The sequence below is a fragment of the Cynocephalus volans genome, chromosome 2 (assembly GCF_027409185.1).
Source record: "Cynocephalus volans isolate mCynVol1 chromosome 2, mCynVol1.pri, whole genome shotgun sequence".
NCBI lineage: Eukaryota > Metazoa > Chordata > Mammalia > Dermoptera > Cynocephalidae > Cynocephalus > Cynocephalus volans.
In genome coordinates, this window is record NC_084461.1 from 114,015,513 (window position 1) to 114,036,541 (window position 21,029).

General features: G+C 33.7%; 1 protein-coding gene and 1 non-coding gene across 2 annotated transcripts in view; both read left to right on the forward strand.

The window, feature by feature from the left end:
* ADAMTS19 (ADAM metallopeptidase with thrombospondin type 1 motif 19) overlaps window positions 1-21,029 on the forward strand; it is a 265,672-nt gene that overhangs the window by 60,974 nt on the left and 183,669 nt on the right. The window contains exons 4-6 of the mRNA XM_063087880.1: window positions 4,722-4,894; window positions 6,259-6,342; window positions 7,031-7,188. Coding sequence (XP_062943950.1) covers window positions 4,722-4,894; window positions 6,259-6,342; window positions 7,031-7,188 — 415 coding nt within the window. The remainder of the gene's footprint in view (window positions 1-4,721; window positions 4,895-6,258; window positions 6,343-7,030; window positions 7,189-21,029) is intronic.
* Window positions 12,561-12,667, forward strand: LOC134371279 (U6 spliceosomal RNA). The gene has a single exon (XR_010022720.1). It is a non-coding gene; the product is annotated as a U6 spliceosomal RNA (small nuclear RNA).

The following is a 21,029-nucleotide window of genomic DNA, read 5'->3' on the forward strand; positions in this document are numbered from 1 at the left end:
TGGACATTTAGTGAAACACTGTTCAAGGTGTAATTGCCACAGAGCAAACAGGACCGCATTTGGCTGCCAGTCAATTTTCTTGCTATCAACCCCTGCTGCAAGCAAGTCAAGCCACATCTGCTTACGGCTAGTCTTGCTTGGTCCCCTCAGGATAAGATCCTGATCATTTCTTAGGGGTTGGGTCTTAGCCACCTTCCGGACCTCTTTTGCTTGTCTTTTCTCCTCTACTTCACCCAGGCTGTCTATCATGGTTGTTATTTCATGTATAGGATGACCAAAGTATAGGGCCAGTATGGCCATCAGTGACCCAAAGGATGTTGACAGGGCATTTTGCAGCACTGTCTGTCACGCTGCCTGTAAAATTTTCATCGTCCAGGCCACGGGTGTTCACATTAAAATGGACTGCCTCATCCCCAGTTCCTGAATTATTTGAACCAAGTCAGTATATGTTTGCCATTTACTCATGGTCTTGGGCAGTTCCCCAGCATTTGCCCACACGGTTCAGGCAGCTGCACTTACCCATTCCATTAAGGAGTGATTATCTGGCCCTTGTTCATATCTGCAGCTATTCTGCAGCTGCTGCCTCAGGAATGGGTGCTTGGTAATAGAGGCCAATTTTTCCATCTCTTCACCAGAGCACATCACACTATCCATCCCTAGGTGCCATAACTGCAGCAGCCAAGCAGCTAGGGGCTCCCCCTGTTTCTGCCGGAACTGTCTCGCGAAATCAACTAGTTCAGCCTGGGTATATCGGACATAGGTAGTGAATTCAGTTACCTGTGGATCACCCGCCAGTTCTCCACCTGGTCCTGCAGGCTGCTCGTGTTTCAGTTTCAGATGCACAACAGGTCATGCCTGGAGACGCAAAGTCTCCTCTAACTCACCACTGGGTTTGTCGTTCTCCCAGGTGTGAGAGGCAGGGGTGCCCAGTCGCAGCACGTCATCCTCCAGACAGATTATCCATGCTTCCAGCAGCTCTGCTTTCTTCTTTAAATCTTGATCCATTTGTATTATAGTGAGAAGTAGCCAGGCTCCGGTCAGCAGAAAAGTGGCCACCGGGCATCATATGCTCAAGGATAGCCACATTTCCTTCCCCTTCCAAGGGGCTCTCTGAGGCTGCACTGCTTCACGGAGTGCCTGGTCTATGCTGACTTGCTGTATAGCAAGCAGCAACCCTATCTCGGTCAATGGGAAAGTGACCAGAGGGCACAACATATTCAGGAGTAGCCACATTTCCTCCCTCTCCGAGGGGCTTTTGGCTCCTGTACCTGCTCAAATACCCTGCCAACTATGCCAATTGTAAAGCTAGGGCTTACAGACCCCTCGAGTCCGTTGCACAGATTGGGTTACAAACCCTCCACACGCAGGCCTGTGAGCTAGGTAATATAAACAAACGGTTCTAGGAGCCATAGGGATAGAAAAATGAATGGGTTTTATTCAGATCTAGGAGCAACTGTCCTAGTGACTTCTCTGAGAGTTCTGAGAAGCACTGCGGATCAGAGCTGTTGGTCTTTTATACTTAAGTCCACAACCCTGGACACCTGGGTGCCCATCCACAGCTTACATTAAGTAGTAACAAGGATCACCTGAGGATATTTACAACAAATGCTCAGAAAGATTCTGAACATCCTAGGGGCCCTCACATTTTCCTATTTTTCCCAACAGGGAGAATGGCTATTGATGGAAAATTAGTAGTTCTGCTGTAGCATCTTAACCTAAAACCCGAGGATGGAAAGGTGATAACTAAGAGAAAGTAAGGGAAAATGTGGAAATCTGTCCAAGCAAAAACAGGTGCTCTTTTTAGTGATTGGATGCATCTGTATAAATCTTATTTGCTTGGTAGAAGTTGACACTGGTAAAAAGCTGTCACTTGTCATACTTGGCCGATGTGTGCTGGATAGTACTCGGAGTATCTCATTTTCTTTCAAGGCCAATGAAATCTCCCTGTCATCTTCCTAGATGGAAATAATATAACTCTGTATCTATTATCTGTCTATATTTATCTATCTTATCTTATGATCACTTTATTAAGTGCTGACTCTGCCAAAATGAGTCTCTTCATAAACTTGTAGAAATGTTCCCTACTGAATATTTATCATAAATTAATATCACAAGGTACTAATATATAACTGTAGGTAGAATGTATATTGCAATAGAAAAGCTGCACAATTAAATCCTAAGTGTACTAGATCTTAAGATACTAATAAAACCAACTTCTTATTTTGTCCTTCTTCAAGGTTTTTGATATTAGCTGCTGGTGCTAAATCTGGATCCATAAAGTTTACTTTTAACTGTAATGATTCTGTTGCAGATGGCTACTATTGTTTTTTCATCTTGCATTGTCTTGTTTCATGGTATAATACTCATTGTCAATAAACAAGGAATGTTTGCATTTATTTTTATAACACTTCAGTTAACATAGTTAATTGACTCTACATGATATTTGGATAAAACTTGGTTCGCTAAATATATTTTTAATCTGTTTAATCTGTCATTGCTAGAAAAAATGAGACAGTAAATTATGAAGATAGCCGAGATCAGGGACGTTTCCAGCAATGGTTCTGGGATCCAATTCATGTTACATCTGAGAGCTGACTCAGTTGGGCCTAGAAGTCAGTAAGAGAAGGGAACCAGTAGGTCAAGGATCCAGGAGATAAATTAATCCTGTAACCATGCAAAGATATTAGAGGACAAAGAAAAGTAGAATAGCTGGTTGATAAAACAGAATAAAATAGAATTCAATTAGCAAGCTAAAAGCCAAGGTACCTGGAACAAGACTCAAGGAAAGGAATTTATTAGAAACCAAGAAGGTGGACTAGAACTGTGAGAATACATATCCCTGAATTCAAAACAACAATAGAGACATCCAAGGAAACAAGATTAATTGAACACATGTTTCTCTTCACACTTCCAGGGACTCCACTGACATAATAGTAAAGAAATACAAAGGGTGTCCGTCAACAAGTACAAGTTTGGGAAAGAAGATGATAGCAGTTAAGATACATCAACAGAATTTTGGTAAATGGCAAGGAGAGGAACAAGTGACAGCTGATTTAACAAAGGATTGTGAAGATGGTTGCACAAGTGTAGAAATTTATTAAAACTGATTGATTTGTCCACTTAAATGACTGCATATTATGACATGTAAATTGCACCTCAATAAAGCTCTTAAAATAATAAATTCATTATTGAAGCACCACATGCATACAGGAAGTTGCATAAATAATGTATCCAACTGCAGACATTTCCCGAAATGAACAGAACCGTGATCTACCACCCAAATCAGAATATAGAAAATATCAGCACCACAGACACCCGCCTTTTGCCCACTCATAGGCACTCATTTCTCCTACCTCAAGATATTCACTATCCTGACTCCTAACAACATGTCCTCCCAGTTTTTGATGTGTTTATTAATGGAATCTCACTACTTACTCTTTTGTAATTGGCTTCTTTTGCTCAGCTTTGTTTGTGAGGTTCATCTATATTTTTGCATGTTATGCCAGTCAGTTTCTTTTTACTGCTATATAGTATTCCATGATAAGAATAGACCAAAATTTCTTTATTCATTATACTACTCATGGTCATTTGAACTATCAAGAATAGTGCTTCTCTGAATAACTTGTACACGTAGTTTGCTTGCATTTCTGATGGGTGTACATTTCAGATCATTGATCATCAGATATGCCAATGTTTGACTTTCATAGACACTGAAGTCAGTTTTTCAAAGCGTTTATCCCAGTTTAAACTCCCAGCATGTCTGTGTATGGGACTTTCAGTTGTCCCTACCTTCTTGTCAACACTTGATACAGTCAGTCTCTTTAATTTTAGCCATTCTAGGGATTTTAATCCATTTAATTCATTAAGGTTTTAGTTTGTATTTCCCTGAAGACTAATGAGATGGAGCACCTTTTCATAAATTTATTAGCCTTTTAGATATTCTTTTGTGAGAAATGGCTATTCAAGTTCTTTGCCCATTTTTTGATTGGGTTGTATGTCATTGATTTAGAGTAGCTCTTTATTTCTTTATTCTGGGAAAGTATTGCAAATATTTTCTCCTACTTGGTGGCATGCTTTGATGGTGGAATATCTTGAAAAAAAGAAGTTCTTAATTTGTATGTAGTCAAACATAACTTTTTTTCTTTTAGTGATTTCTGCTTTTATTGGGCTCTGTTTGAGGAATCTTTATTATACTAAGTTTATAACTTTTATGTGCTTCTGATGGAAAGTAGAGCCAAATCCTTTGTAATCCATGCATAATAATTTAGTAATCAAGTGCACCTGCTTGAAATTAAAATGTGTGGGTCAGTCACTTTCAGGCACTTCTTGCAAGTAGACCTTTATTTTGTCATCGGTGTCAAAACTGAAATCATATCTTTTATTTATTGAAGTATTTTGTTTGTACGGATCCCTGTGCTAGAAATTTTACTAACATGATCTTATTATAAACCATCAACAACTCTAGAAAATAGGTGTTATTATCCATTTTACAGATGAGAAAACTGAGGTTGACTGGGTGATGTTAATTTCTTAAAGTGGCCGAGCTAATAATTGACAGAAGTCCAGTCTGTTGGAGTCCAAAGTCTGCTCCAAAGCCAAATGCCCTTTGAGATTCCATGTGTGCAGGGAACATATTTCATTTTGCTCACTATTATGAATGAGTAATATTATTCACTTTGCTGAGATAGAGGTACATTTAAAAATTCAATTTTCTGTTGCAGATAAAGGAAGATCTAGGTCTAAAAAAATAACAGAAAGTGGAAGAGGGAAACGATATTCATACAAATTACCTCAAGAATACAACATAGAGACTGTAGTGGTTGCAGACCCAGCAATGGTTTCCTATCATGGAGCAGATGCAGCCAGGAGATTCATTCTAACCATCTTAAATATGGTAGGCAAACTTTAAAGTGCGCTTGGAATTTTTTCAAGAAAACTCTAAGGAAGAAATGTGTGAGTATTTATAATGAAGTTTTTAAAAATCAACTCATTACTCTTTCTTTCTTTTATTGACATCAGTAAAAAATAATTTAGGTATGCCAAACTGATCCATCTCAAAAGCAATATCAAAATGGTTTACATCTTTTAAAAAATTACTTATTTATTTATTTATTTATTGGTTATGAATATTCATGGGGTACAAAGCAGATTGTCAGTACTCATGCCTAAGATGTGATATACAAGGAACTCAAGCAATTATATAGTAAATAACAAATAACCCAATTAAAAAATGGGCAAAGAAACTGATTTACATCTTCTAATTTAAAAAAAAATACCCTTGTTGTTAATTTTCATGTGGCATGGAACAACTTTTCTCTATTATTCTTCTCTTTCTCTGTCTCTCTTTTTTTTTTTCTGTGTCCTTCTTTTCCTTTTCTTTTTTAAAGGGCTATTTGTTGAAATTAGCAGAAATGTTATATTTGTTTATATGCATGGCTCCACCGAAGCACTATAGATTAATTATAAGGTGGTGTAAAAGTGGATGTTTATAATCCACTCTTATAGAGGTATATAAAATTGAATGTCAGTTATGATTCTACTTAATGTGTAAAACCTAATAGCAAATAGCTAAATTTTAACTATCTGAATCACAGGTAGCTAACTTTGGTTGACAGTTTCTGGACTGCAGAAATCTAGTTTGTATCTTAGGGATGCTTTGTACCACATTAATACTTTGGCATAATTGCATACTTTGTTGAATAAACCTCCTTCGAGGAAGAATTAGAAGGTTGTCGTGAAGTGTGGTTCTTAGGAAAGGATAAACATAAATAAAAGCCAAAAGCAAACGTCCATTTATAATTCCAGTTACCGAAATAAGCATGGTAAGAACCACTGATTCAAGGATAAAAATACTCCCATTTTTACTGTATTTGCTGTCATCTGGCTTTTCTTCCAGTGGACAAAATTTTTCATACTTCAGGCATTTCTGTCCATATTCAGCTACCTCCTGAGCCCTGCACTAGTATTCAGCAAAGGGTGGACTAACACAGCCTAACAACTCAGGTCTCCTCTAAGTAGCAATATCTCTGAAAGCGTGGATTTGGTGTGCCAGTTAATTATTTTCTAACACAAATTAAGTAAATATTAAGTTTTTAAAAAAAGTCTAGGTAGCACATTAAAAAATTACCATGCTTTATGGCTTTGCTGTTTTAGTAAGATTTCTAAAATAAATCGAGACTTTTCCCATATCTGGACTTTAAGTAAAATTAAGATTTTTTTCAGTTTTATTTTAGGATTTTTATTTTTATTTGTTTTTAGGTTTTTAACCTTTTCCAACACAAGAGTCTTGGTGTGCAGGTCAATCTTCGTGTGATAAAGCTTATTCTGCTCCATGAAACTCCAGTAAGAAAGTCTTGAGTTTTTTATTCAATTAAGTGGGTGAGAAATTGTGTTCAGGAACTTTTAGGGAAAGGGAATGTTAGGGATGTAATTTTATTGACTTAAAAATCTAGAAATATCCACTGAGTCATTTAAAGTATACATAAGACTGGCCTTTAGTTTAGGTTAATACCTCAATTTTATTCAAAAAATGAAATGTTCTTAGTTTCCAGGGATCCTGACAACAAACTGTAACTTTCCAAAGTGTGATTTTACAAAGTCATTTTCAACAACACTTTTATTCTTTTATTTAAACGTGTGCTTTTGAATCTTTTTCTTATCTGTAATTCATTTTAAATGGAGAGTAGTCTGTGGCATCATTTTGGCATGCTGTTTAACTGGCACTTTAGAAAGATTTTGTTCTTAAATTGTAGAAGTAATGAGTTACTTAAATCTAAAAGTTTCACATTCTTAATGTGTCACTGCACCTTTTTCCTTTTTCAGAATAGCATTAAGCAGATTTTGTAATTACTGCATCTTCACAAAGTTTTAAGAGTTTTAGCTCAGGCTAAATTAATCCTGAATATCTTCCAGGTTCTAATTAATGATATAGTCAGAAGCCTGCTTTAGTAATGCAAGAAGTTCCCTCAGTTTTTAGTTTTTTATATACCTATGAATAATTTGCCTTGAAGTGAAATATCTTCTTTTGCAGGTAGATCTATATATCGGGCACCATGGAGAGAAAATGCTAGAGAGTTTTTGTAAGTGGCAACATGAAGAATTTGGCAAAAAGAATGATATACATTTAGAGATGTCAACAAGCTGGGGAGAAGACATGACTTCAGTGGATGCAGCTATACTTATAACAAGGTAAATTTTCAAAGCCAATTAAATGACATTTCTAATTTGATGACCATGCTATTAATCCCATTAATCCCTTGATATAATGACTTTATTCCAGATTTTGTGTTCCAAGAAATTTTTGGCATAATGTTAGCCATCTCCTTCAATTCATAATAACTAATTTCTGAACAGCCAAATATTAGATGTCATATTGATGAAACATTTAGTTAGTTAATTAAAAAAAATCCACCCTCAATTTTTGATGTCAAAGGCATAGCCACCAATGATAAGTTAAAACTTTGGTGAATTTTGGTGGAGCTTCAAACCTTCACTGTATATTTTTCAGTCATCACTACGTAAAGTAACCTAATATGTTAAACTCAGCAATTGACAAACTTTCTAGTTCTATCTGAGAAAACAGTTTTAGTTAAGTCTCTAGCTAATTAATTATGAGCTGCATTATGAATGTACTAGTAACAAACATTTGTAATACAGCATTAAATATAAAATGTAAATATAAGAATGTGATATAATAAGCAACAATATGTTTTGTATTAGTAATTATCTCTGTACATTTGTCCTGCTTAGAATAGTTAAAAGGAATGATAATTCATTTTGCATTAACAATTTAATTTTAATCAATTGTTGGCATTTCATATCAAAGAAAGCACTGTTACATATTTAAACATCATTTTATGAAATGATAAAATATCATGAATTTGGATTCATGATAGCTTTTTCTTAATGAATTATATTAAAACAACCATAATTATAAATAATTCATAAAAATGCAAAAAGTATACAGCTGCACTTCTACTTCTAGCTATGATACTGGACTTCTGCAATAAACAACCATAAAACTGGAAAATATGAGTCAACTGCTTTCAGTCATTGGAGAATGAGCAGTGCAGACTGCAATCCCTGAAAGAAGAAAAATTTATTAGGCAAGTCCCACAGTAAGCCCAGCTTTTTGCCTGGAGACAATTTCTTGCCTGGAGCAAGGGGGAATCTAGGTAGGGCACAGTGATCCTGCTGAGGACACCAGAGATGAGAGCCGTATGCATGGAGAGGGGCCAGGTAGTACATGTGCAGACCATCTGTGAGAACTTGGCAAGGGCTGGTCTGAATACAAGGGCACTTCAAAAGGTTTATGGAAAGATTTGTATTATCTTTCAATTCAATTTTTTCTACAAATGTTTTGAAGTACTCTAATATATACAGATAGAAACGGCCCTAAATTGACTGGAGTGCTGCTGCTATCAAGTTTAGATTTTAAAAAGGTACTAGGAAGTGAGCAGATTCAGACCACAAGAGGAGAATAATCTTGTGACACCTTGTCATCACTCCTAGCAGTTACCTGAGAAAACAGAAAGGCTGCACCTCATAGTAAGGACCATGAACCAGAAAAATGCCTTTTCTTGACCTGTTCTAACAGAGTCTGAAACCTAGCCCCAGCAAAATGCTTAGGGGAGACAGAGTTCAGAGGTTGAGTCCCACAAATTTGTAGGAACTTGAGAATTATCTTGGGCTTTCAATAGAGCCTCCCTAGCAAAGAATAAATGCAAACTTACCCAAGGATAAGTGATGGGTGATAAGCCAGTCATTGAACTACCTCCTTATACAAGAGTAAGCACTCTTCAGAAGAAAATAACAGAATCCCAGGTCTCTACAATATATCATCCACAGTGTCTAGAGCATAATAAAAATTAGTCAGACAAAGAAACATGAAAATATGACCAGTAATCAAGGAAAAGTAATCAACAGAAACTGACTCTGAGGTAGTTTACATGTTGGATTTAGCAGATTAATCTATTTGTAATTGGAGTCTCAGAAGAAGAGAGTGAGAATGAATAAGAGAAATTATTTGAAGACATAATAGAAGAAAATTCTTCAAATTTGATAAAAAAACAATAAATATAATTGTAGGCACATTATAGGAAAATTGCTGAAAACCAAAGATAAGGAAAAAAAATTGTGAATCAGACAGAGAAAAGAAATACATTACATAGGCAATGTTAAGATTGGTGACTGACTTCATTTCAGCAAAACAGTAAGTCCAAAAGACAACAAGGCAATATTTCTAACGTCTGGAAAGAAAAGGAAAAAATCCTGTCAACCAGAAATTCTTATTGAATTCCTAAGGATAGCATCTTAATCTCTGAAAGGGTATCTACCAAAAAACCGAAGAAAACCCCAACAAAACTACAGCTAACATTATACTTCATGGAGAAAACTGAATGTTTTCTTTTTAAGACTGAAAGCAAGGCAAGGTTGTCCACTCTTAGCACTTCTATTTAATATTGTACCAAAGGTCATAATCACTAAAAAGAAAGGAAAGGTATAAATATTGAGAGGAAAGAATAAAACTGTCTCTTTTCACAGATGATATAACTTAGTATAAAGAAAATTCTAAGAAATCTCACAAAAAATTGCTACAATTTATAACTGGATTTCCAAGGCCCCAGAATATAAAGTCAATTTACAAAAGTCAAGTGTATTTACATATATATACTTGAAATGAAAGATTGGAAAAAAATTTACAGTACCTTCTAAAATCATAAAATACTTAGGAACAATTTTAACAAAATATTTGCAAGTCTTCTAAAATGAAAACTAACTAGTATGCCGAGTAGCAAGAAATTAGTTAAGGGTCACAAAGATTGATTACGTTTTGTAAACATGAGCATACCAATTATCCTGATTTGATCACCACATATTGTACACAGATGTTGATATTCAAATCTGTACCCCTCAAATATGTATAATCAATTACATTTGAGTAACAAAAAAAAATGTAAAAAAAAAAAAGGATTTAAATAAGGGCCCATTTATTGGAAGACCAAATGTTATCAAGATGTCCATTTTCCCCAAATTGATTTATAATATAATCCCAATGAAAATCTCTGCAGGCTGTTTTTATAGAAATTAACTAGCTGATTGCAGTACTTATTTGGTAATGCAGAGAACCAAGAAGAATCAAAACCGTTTTGAAGAATCAAAACCAAGAAGAATCAAAACAGTTTTGAAGAACAAATTGGGTGGACCTGTGCTATCTGACTTCAAAACTTCTTATAAATGTTTGGTAATCAAGACAGTGTAGTTTTGGCAGAAAGTTAGCCATACAATCAGTGGAGCAGAATAAAGAATCTAGAAATAGACCAGACATATATGGTCAATCGATTTTCAATAAAGCCACCAATATAATTGAATGAAAAAAGATGGTCTTACTCATCAACTGGTACTATAGTATCTGGACGCCTGTGTGAAAAAAAGAATTTCAATCCTGCTTGACAGCATGTGTAATGTTAATTCATAATGGATCATAGACAAACATGAAAGCTACAACTTTAAAATTTTTAGTTAAAAATACAAAAAATCTTCATGAGTAGAAGGAAGTCAATAATTTCTTCAATAGGATACAAAAAAGCATTAATAAAAATATTAAAAATAATCATTTGGACTTCTTCAAAATGAAAACCACCTCTCGTTCAAAAGACATTCATGTAAAGATGGAAAAAATAAGCCCCAGAATACAAGAAAATAGTAGCCATAGACATACCTAACAAAGATCCTCTATCCAGAATGTGTGCATGTGTGCATGTGTGTGTGGATACTCATGCACATGTGTGTAAACATATAAAACTCATAAAACTCTATAATAAGAAAGAAATATGCATCTCCAATAAGCACATAAAGACATGTTCAACATCATTATCAGGAAAATGCGAATTAATGAATGGCTATGGTTTTCAAAATTGAAAACACCCAGTGATGGTGAGGATATGGAACACTCTTCAGTTGCTTGTGAGATTATAAAATGGTTTAACCACTTTGGAAAAGTTAATTGACCATAAAACCCACTCTAACTTCTGGGTATTTACCCGAGAAGAATAAAAACATTTATTCACAGAAAAATTTGTACTTGAAAGTTTATAGCAGCTTTATTCATACTTGCCAAAAATTATAAATAACCTAAATGTCTGTTTACAGGTGAATAGATATATTGTTGTACAATTACACAGTTGAATACTTTTCATCAAACTGTGGATAAATGCAAAAGCATGGATGAGTATCAAAAACATTATACTGAACAGAAAAGCAAAACTACAAAATGTGATCAGGTGGATGATTCCATTTGTGTAAAGTTCTGGAATAGGCAGAATTAACCCATGGTGTCAGGTGTTGCCTGTTTGAGGATGGGGAAATTGACTGAAAAGAGGCATGAAGGAATTTTCTGTGGTTATGGAGATGTTGTATATCTTGTTTTGAATACATGGGTTTATAGATATGACCTTTGCATTTACAAACGCTAGCTGGTGATCTTGAGCTGATTAATTGACCTATTATTGATAATAAAAGAAGGATAGTAATAGTACAGGATGAAAAATATGAGATGTGATACCTAGCATACAGTGAACATTAAATAATTTTTTTTCCAAACGTAAGTAATTGAATAAGATCCTGTGCAAACTTTTATTCATGTGGAAGACATGCTATCAGAAATATCTTTTGTTGTATTATTATATTATAAATGTTTTTAATTGATAGTGAGAGGTTGGTTAATGAGCACAAAACAGCTAGATAGGAAAAATAAGTTCTATTAGTGTACAGTCAAGCTAGGCATCTATAATTAACAATAATTTACTACATGTTATCAAATGACTAGAAGAGAGGATATCGAATGTCTTCTTCACAAAAAATGATTAAGTTTTGTGATAATGAATATGCTAATTATATTGATTTGATTATCACATATTGTATACTTGATTGAAATTCAACTCTGTGCCCCACAAATATGTATAATCAAAATGTTTTAATGAACAAGCAAAGTAATTGATAGTTTTGTAAACCCTTGGCTAAAATTCATTTTCCTGTTTATAAAGTTATTATTCCATCCTACATTATCTTAGACACAATGAGAATCAACTATTATTGCTGTACGTATTTTCTAATGATTGGGAATATTTTGGGCAGTTAAAATTTAGTATCTTAAATATTACTGGTAGTGCTTTAACAAACAGGTTAAGGTTAATTTAAATGAGAAAATAATATGTAAAGTTCCTGACATGAGAATTGTGAAACAAATATTAGTTCCTTTTTTTTTTTTTTCCTGTTAGCTCTCTAATGCCAGTGAAAATTTGATTAATAATTTACATTTTCTATTTATGTACAGTCAGCCTTCTTTGTCCTGGGATTTTCAGTATAAATTCACTGAAGAGTTCAATAAGCCTACCTTGTATGCCAAAGCCATTGGACTTTTTCTAAGTAATTCACATTGGACTCACTCACCTTCCAAGTTCTATTAGTCTGTTAGGTCTGATATTTGCTACATAATGAAAAAAGAACTAAATGCTTAACATTTTCAAATAGTCAAATATTCTGTTTAAAAATAAAAATATGTGCTCGCTTCGGCAGCACATATACTAAAATTGGAACGATACAGAGAAGATTAGCATGGCCCCTGCGCAAGGATGACATGCAAATTCGTGAAGCGTTCCATATTTTTTGGCACATTTCTAAATTGCTGGAAAAGACTATAATCACCACAAAGAAAAGATAAATGGTTAGGTGATTAATATTCTATCTACCCTAAGTGAATCACTGTGCAATATATACATGTACTGAAACAACACACTGTACCCCACAAATATGTGCAATTAAAAATTTTTTAAAAAATGTACTGGCCAGCCACCAAAAATGAATAAATAAATAAATAAAAACAAAGGAATATACCTATACTGGGTAAGTGTCATAATGCAGAATAAATATTTATCATTGTAAGCTAAAAAAAAAATAAAAATTAAAAAAAAAAATAATAAAAATAAAAATAAAAATATAAGCCAGTAGATTATTATTCTTTATTTCAGGTTAACTTCGCTATGAGAGTACTCCAAACAGTTCGTGGAAAAATAGAATTAGAAGATAGTACGAATCTTTCCATGAACTTTTTATAGTACCCTCATATTATCTGGTTTTATTTTTTCTGCATTAAGTAGGTTAATGGGCAGAAAAGTGATGAGAAAATGAAATGGGTGGCAATGATTAAGACCTAGAAAAAAGAACAGCAAAATTAAATGCAGAAATTGTGTTAGGAAGTATTTTGAATTCAAAGGAAGATTAAAGCATGAATGGAAATTAATTAGGCATGTGATGATCAAAGACATCTGGTATAATGGAAAGTATATTGGACACTAGAGATAGACAAGCAAAATTTTAATACCAGTTAGCTGTGTTATGAGCTGTGTGACCTATTCAAGTTGTTTAGCCTCACTGATCCTTAGGGGTTTCATCTGGAAAATGGGTACGATAATACCTGTTTCACAGGATATCAGATTCAATAGAGATGATGTGCTTGAAGAACCGAAAACAGTGCTTGACCCATAGTAAATACTCAATTAAAATGGTATTATCTTGTTTTCATACTAATATTAAAGAATAGGGAATAGGATGATGTACAAAGACAGGAGGTATAAGCAAATATGTTTATGTAGTCTGAACTACACTTGAAGGCTTTCTGTTTTAGTCTATATTCAGGTACCAGATTTCCTTTAATCCTGTGCCAATTTATGGAATAAAGAACAACACAAATGTGTAAGAGTAACTAATAGAATTCACTGCTAATTCCAGTGAATGGTGACTTCCAGGAAGTTTTTTAAATAATGTAATTATCTGACACTTTAATTGATTATGTGGAGGAATGCTTCATATTATCTGCTTCTCCATGGACAGTTTGTATACAGTGTATTTATGGCGAGAGAAAAGCCACAGGAAATAACTTTACGTATTTTAAAGAGTAAGAGTAGCATTTCCTCCAGCATAGTGTTCAATACATTTTCTGTACTGCATTGCAAAGTTTTGTGGGGTTTTTTTTCCTATGAATTTATTGAGTTTGGTTTATGTATACAGCATTGTATATTGTTCTGTTTTTTTTAAACTATAACTTTATACTGACAAAAATTTAACACCATCATCTTCACAACTAATTATGTGTAATATAATTCTTGACTATGTACTTTTTAAAAGAAAAAATAAACTAATAGCTTTTTTAAAAATGTAAAAATACTAGTCTTTTGTAAAGGATTATAAGCAAAATAAAAGTCTAAGTCCATTTCAAGTTAGTTAACAAATAAGTGAATTCCTTTACTCATATTTTCACAATTCTCTGCTGAACTTTCATATTCTTTTTATTTAAATTATTTTGTTGGTAAATTTGTTAAAATAAATCTTGAAAACATGCATGTTTTTCTATTGCAGAGATCCCCTTAATGATTGTTTGGAATGACAGGGTAGATTGGAAAGATCAATCTACAGGCTGTTTTTAACCACTTTATTTTGTGGCACCTTTATGAAACCAGCTCATACTAAAATTTGCATATCTTGTTCATGGCTTTGCATTTATTTTTGTTTGAATAAGATTAAATCTTAAAGTTTTCTTTAATCTGTCAAAAAGTTTCTTTTTTTATTAATTGCTTTAGTAGTGTCATGTGTAACCTATGTTATTATTTATGATACCATAAATTATTGTGTGTGCTTAATTTGAACTTCTAACCTGCATTGACCACCACTCTGATGTAGAGAAACTAGAATTTCAGATGTGTGACTCACGAGTGGGTTTTATATACTTATTTGTAGAGTGACAAAATCTGTCTTCCTCTTGTAGTAGTAAATTTTGGAAATATTGCTTCCAGGATTAAAGAGGATAATTAATAATCATAATTTGATTACTAATTTGTATTTTTCTCTTCTTATTACAAACGAACTATATTTATTATGGTAATTTGATAAATGTAAGAATAAAGATAAAAATTAGGCCTCTAATCCCACTACCTAGGAAGCAGTACAGATAACATTTTAAAGTATATTTTTTCAGTTTTATTTCTTGTGTATTTATATAACTAAATACATGTATTTACAATATTGGTATCATAGTCTACAGGCAAGTTTTGTCTCTCTACCAATATTGTGGCATCATTTTCATTCATTATTGCTAATGCCATTTTTCTCCTCAAAATTCTAAAAAAAAGAAATGCTAAAATCTCCTGCATCCAATGTTTTTTCTTATGAAACTTTAAAACCAGCATTCTTAACTAACCACTCTTATCATTACCTCTCTTGTTGCTAGCCTTCCCTGGCTATATAACACAAAACACAGATATTCTCTTAAAAAGAAAATTTAAAAAGAGTAGTGTGTTGAATTTCATATATGCAAAAAAAAAATAATAAAGAATACTAAAATAAAAAACTGCTCGTTTACGCCTCCACTTAGGAAAGAGAACATCATCCACAGAGTTGAAGTCCTCATTTTATATACTCTTTTTAATCCATATTTTCCCTTTCAAACATTCACTTGTCCTTAAATATTTCTCAAAGAAATGTTACAGCATAATCCTATTTCTTTTTCCTCAGGTAAAGTATAATCTCATGGTGAAAGCTTAAACATAATTTTTAAACATATTCTAATAATAAAAACATATTCTTATGGTAAAAGTTAAAGAAACACCTTAGTATTTCTAGTAAGTTAATTTTTACCCAACTCCTACTCCCACTCTCTTGCCCTAAGGTAAACAATGTTAAGAGTTGGTGTGTGTATGTAAAGAACATTGTTTCATGTTATACAGTTATCTCTATTTATTTTTTTCTTTTTACAATGTGTCTTGCAAGTCTTTTGATATTATTTATTGTGGAAGGCAGAGTAATGTCCCCCCAAAGATATCCATGTCCATGTCCTAATCCCCAGAACCCATGAATATGTCATTTTACAAGGCAGAGGGGACTTTGCAGATGTGATTGAGTTAAGAATCTTGAGATGGAGAGATTATCCTGGATTATCTGAGCAGGTCAATGTAATCACAAGAATCCTAAAATATGGTAGAGGGAGGCAGAAGTTCAGAGTCAGAAAGGAACTGCAAGATGCTTGCATAACTGGCTTTAAAGATGGAGGGATGGGCCACAAGCCAAAGAATTCAGGCAGCATCTAGAAACTGAAAAAGGAAAGGAAACAGATTATATCCCAGGGCCTCTAGAAGGAAAACAACCCTGAAGACACTTTTATTTCAGCCCAGTGAGACCTATATATGCCTTCTGACATCTGGAACTGTAAGATAATAAATTTGGGTTGTTGTAAGCCTCTAAATTTGTGGTAAGTTGTTACAACAGCAATAGGAAACTGATGTGCTCATATTAGTCTATGTCATTTGGGGGGAGGAGCAGACATGCTATATATTGCAAAAAGCTATCCAAATTTATTTAGCTACTTCTCTATTTATGGAACTTTCTAATGTTTTGCTTTTAGAGAAAAATATCCTGTAAATATCTTTATCTATGTATGGTTTTAAACATGTGTTAGCATATATTTTGGTAGACTGAAAAGTACTTGTTCTTTCAAAGGGTATACATATATGAAAAACTGACAATAGATACTGACAAACTATTCTCCTTTTACTCACCTGTGGGGCAAGGTTTATGTGGAGAATCATTTTTTCTCCATATCTCTGCTTCCAGTGTCATAGCAGTGAAAATCAGCCTATGAAAGGGAATGTTTTCTTCCTAAGTGACCTAGTACCATTTGATCAGAAAAGTCTAAATGAATGCTTAGTGTAAGGGAGGAAAAAGTATTTCTTTTTAGTTAGTGTAAATGTAAAGATTATCAGATCTTTAGCATTATAAGGAAGCTATGAAAAATAAAATAAAATAAGAAAAATGTTAGTCTCCATGGATTCCATATTCTTATCCATATTTGACAGGCTAAGCTTATAATCAGGCTTTGTTTCTATTGAATGATCTCCTTAGAAAATTGTTAAATGTTGGCATGTTATGTCAGCACATTAGTAGGAAGAAATTTTAGCTCAGGGATTAATTTTGGTCTCAGCTAAAATGCACAACATTCTTATAAATCCAAACCTATCTGAGGTAATATATTTGTCAAATTGTCCTGAGCAACACAATGAATAGTTTAAAGCTGACCTAGTGTTTGTGGGCTCATAGTGACAAAAACACAAAACATGTTCTCCTAACTGTCAACTCTATGATTTTTTAGTAAAGTTTCACATTTCTCTCTAAAATTGTGGAGAAGGCATTAGTCTGTGTCCCTTGGAAGTACTCTTTAATTTAAAATTCAATTTTTTTAATGATAGTTTTGCCTTTCATATTTATTGAAATCCTTTTGGTTTAGGTACAATCCTTCTGAAAGTTAGTTTCAAACTAATGCCATTGGCAAGTAAGATAGAAAATTTAATAAAACAGAAATGGCAGAAATATCTTGATTTAATACAAATCACAGAATAATTTTTGAATGAATCATTTATAGGTATATCCCAGGGCACTATAAAACTCTACAGTGAGACTTATTCTCAGCTGCATCTTCATTCTTGGAAATTAAAGGCTACATTTCATTTTTTTCAATATAAATCAGAACTTGAGCAGAATTTATTGGCCTTCCCAGTTGCCAAAGTCTAACAGTATCATTTCCATCAACTCCCATAATGAAACTCTATGATGCAGACTTCAGGCGCACTGAGTCAACATGAGCCAATAATGAGAGACTTTGAATCCACATCGTCACAGGTCTAGGCAGCAAACAAATTTCCCACCCCACACATACAAAAAAATCTTCAAATGATTTGAAATTAGGAATACATTATTTTGGTTCTCTAGAAAGAAGTTGACAATTGAAGAATTGAAGATTGAGAAAAATAGACTGATCTGAGGTGTTTAAATGCTGCAGACAATTATATTCTTCAATTTCAGTGAGAAGTACTTCCAGCGCTTTTGGATAAAAGAACTTGCATTTTTTGAAATAATGTGCTGTGTTCATTTGTTTGCGAAGTGAACAGAAATTGGCCGTATAAGGACTCTAAGTGCCCTTGACAATAAGCAATGCATTTGTCATAGTTTTATCATGTTGTTTAGTTACAGATGAAGTCCCTTGTTTCACATTATGCAAATCAAATAGTCATGTTGCAGCCCTCATGCATCATGATATGATGTATTATATATTTAGAAAAAACACATAAAATCACTTTCCGTCTACATCTGAATATACTTTACACTTAGTGATTCTTGGCCCTAAGGTGAAGATGTGATTTTATGTGGTTCTTTAATTTTCTGCATTGCCATATTATTCAATTTCATCTATTTTGGATGTTTCTCTCTCCATTTGTTTGTTGGCAAAGGCAGTTGAACTATCCTTTTAATACAGCTCCCCAGGCTTTTTTTTTCCCACCAATCTTGCGGCCCTTATTACCTTATAGAAGTGTTTGTATTCATCCCTCTCTATGCCTATTTTATCTTTGTGTTTTTCCTCTTTTTTAGGGCTTGGCGTATAAGAGACACTCAATGAATCCCACCACATCCAATTGTATAGGTTGCGTGCTACACACAGTAGAAGGCACCATCTGCATTGTTGTATATGTAAATATGCCCCAGACTTATGCAGTATACAACCTGTACAACCAGGCATGTCCCTGTGAAAATTTTGATTTCTATAGTTTTTTATGCAGAGAAATGCTAAATATATTTTGTCAATTAATTATAACAAAAATGCCATAAAACCTCTTCCATTTCTCTCCATCTGTAGTTATATTCAGACTCTAAATATGTTACACCACCAGCAAAATATATTTTCCTGTATTATTTGTCTCTGGTTTTGAGCCGCAGAGACCAAGATTGCCTAAGTTGAACATCAGAAGAGATGGCCTTTTTGGCTTATTCTCATAGGTGGGGAAGATTCCGTGTAGTTTTTAAAATCAGAGCAAGAACTGAAGAATCAGGCATCGGGAAAGACTGAAGAGAGAAACTCTAGGAATCTCATCCACGGGGTTTGGATGATCCAGGGCCATTCACATTCTCTTACTATATTATCCACTTTATGTCCTCTGAAAATGTGGGTTTCAGTCTAGGGGAGCAAATTCTGTGATTAGAAGCTGATGAGTAGAATACTTTAACCAGAAAATATGATGTAGTAGAAGATGGCTTCTCAGTGGAAAGATGATGGAGGTTGGGAGTAGGGGGCTTAGGACTTACTTCAGTTAGGGCTGTCAAAGAACTGCTCAGCTTTTTAAAACCTTTGATTATAACCCTAGGAATAAGTGTTCTAATTAAGAGCAGTTTTGTTTTGCCCCACATTTACAGGATTTCCAGTTTTGTGTCTTGTATATTGAAGGGGATGTTGTCTACTAGTTTACATTGGAAGATGTTTAGGTGAGGGTGGTTTAGTGGTTAGTTTCGATGGGATAAAATTTCAGTGTCTTCTCTCATTTTTCCAGAGTTTTACTTCTAATTTTGTTGTGTACTTTAAGAAAGATGATTTTCTTTTCTTTTCTTTCTTTCTTTTTTTTTTTACAAAAAAATGCATAGATACTAAAACACCCAATGTTGATAGAAAGTCTGATTGTTTGGTTCATCAAAATTTCTTTGTTTTCTTTTCTGTTTACTTTTTATTAACAAAAATGAATCTGCTTTGCAACATTCATTCAGCTGGAACAGTAGACTTTTAAGGCATATGCAAGCAATCTTGATAGGATTATATCTTCTACATGTAAAAGAAGTGAAGGTTAATGTATCAAGTGGTAACGGCCAACTTTCAATTATCCAGGACAGATTAAGCAGTTTATAGATTTACCCGAATAGAAAATAAAATAACATACTTGAGGAAAACATTCACATTTTTGCAAATTAGTAAGAACATGTTATACTCTTCCTATTGTTTAGAAATACAGAGTAATCGTTAGCACATTGTAACACTATGTTGTGTCTAGTGTGTTTTGGAAATGACCCACTTCCTTTCTAGTCAGATGAGAGGGCTTGTGCATGGGCCCTCTACAGAGCAAAGGTATCTCTGGCATTCATTATAAAGGCAAACAGAGATGAGAGAGGTGTGGCCACTAAAACTAACCAAAGTGAAGTATTTGAGAGTGGAGATGATTAAGTGGGGAAAGAAAAGAAGAAGGGTTATGGTGCAAGAGGGCTCAAATTTCTGCCTTCAGTCCTAATGAAATATTGGAGAGGTATTCTCAACTAACAGACCCACAGGAATAATAAATCTTCCAGTGATTCTTTATGAAGAAATTCATGTGTTAAACTATCATACTTGTTACTTATAACTGCATCATGGTAAATGTATTCCTAAATATTAATTAATTAAGTTTGTATTAAGCCCACTTTGTGCCTTATATTGGAAAGATGTTATATAATGTTATGTTTTATCCTCTCTATCCTAATTCTATACTTCTCCACATTAATCTTGTAATCAAGAATTGATTCTATATATGTTTCATAGAAATAAACTCTGTCAAGCATTTGCCAAGGGAAATAGTGAATAATTTTAATAATTAATTGTTGATATTAAAATACTTCATTCCTTAGCCCATTCATACCTATGGCTATCCACACATATATTATTTTTGGGGGGTCTCCAACCTTTTCAAAGAAAAGTAATAATATTGTAGCAATTACTAATTTTTACAATAATTTATATCTAACATAATCCCTAATTGTAGAAAGATACATTTGAAAAAATATTAACTATCAACTGAAGTCAATGTGAGCATCTCATTGAGGCAGTTATGCAATTTTTTAAAGAGTTTGGTAGAAGTAGGTACAGAATATATAATGTAATACTAAAATAAGGTATATATGGCCAGTTTCTATGTATTTTAAGGTCTAATGTCAACACTAAACAAATTTATCATTTCAGTTTACTTAATTTATATATGGTAGGTCACAGATTGAGTTCAGTTCTTTTAGTTATGTGATAATCTGGCTAACTAGATAATCAGAAAATGTTACCATTATAGACCTCTATAAATTGTAGGGGAAAAAACCATCCTTTCATATCTGCACAGATGAGCCCAAAACAAAGACACTCTGGC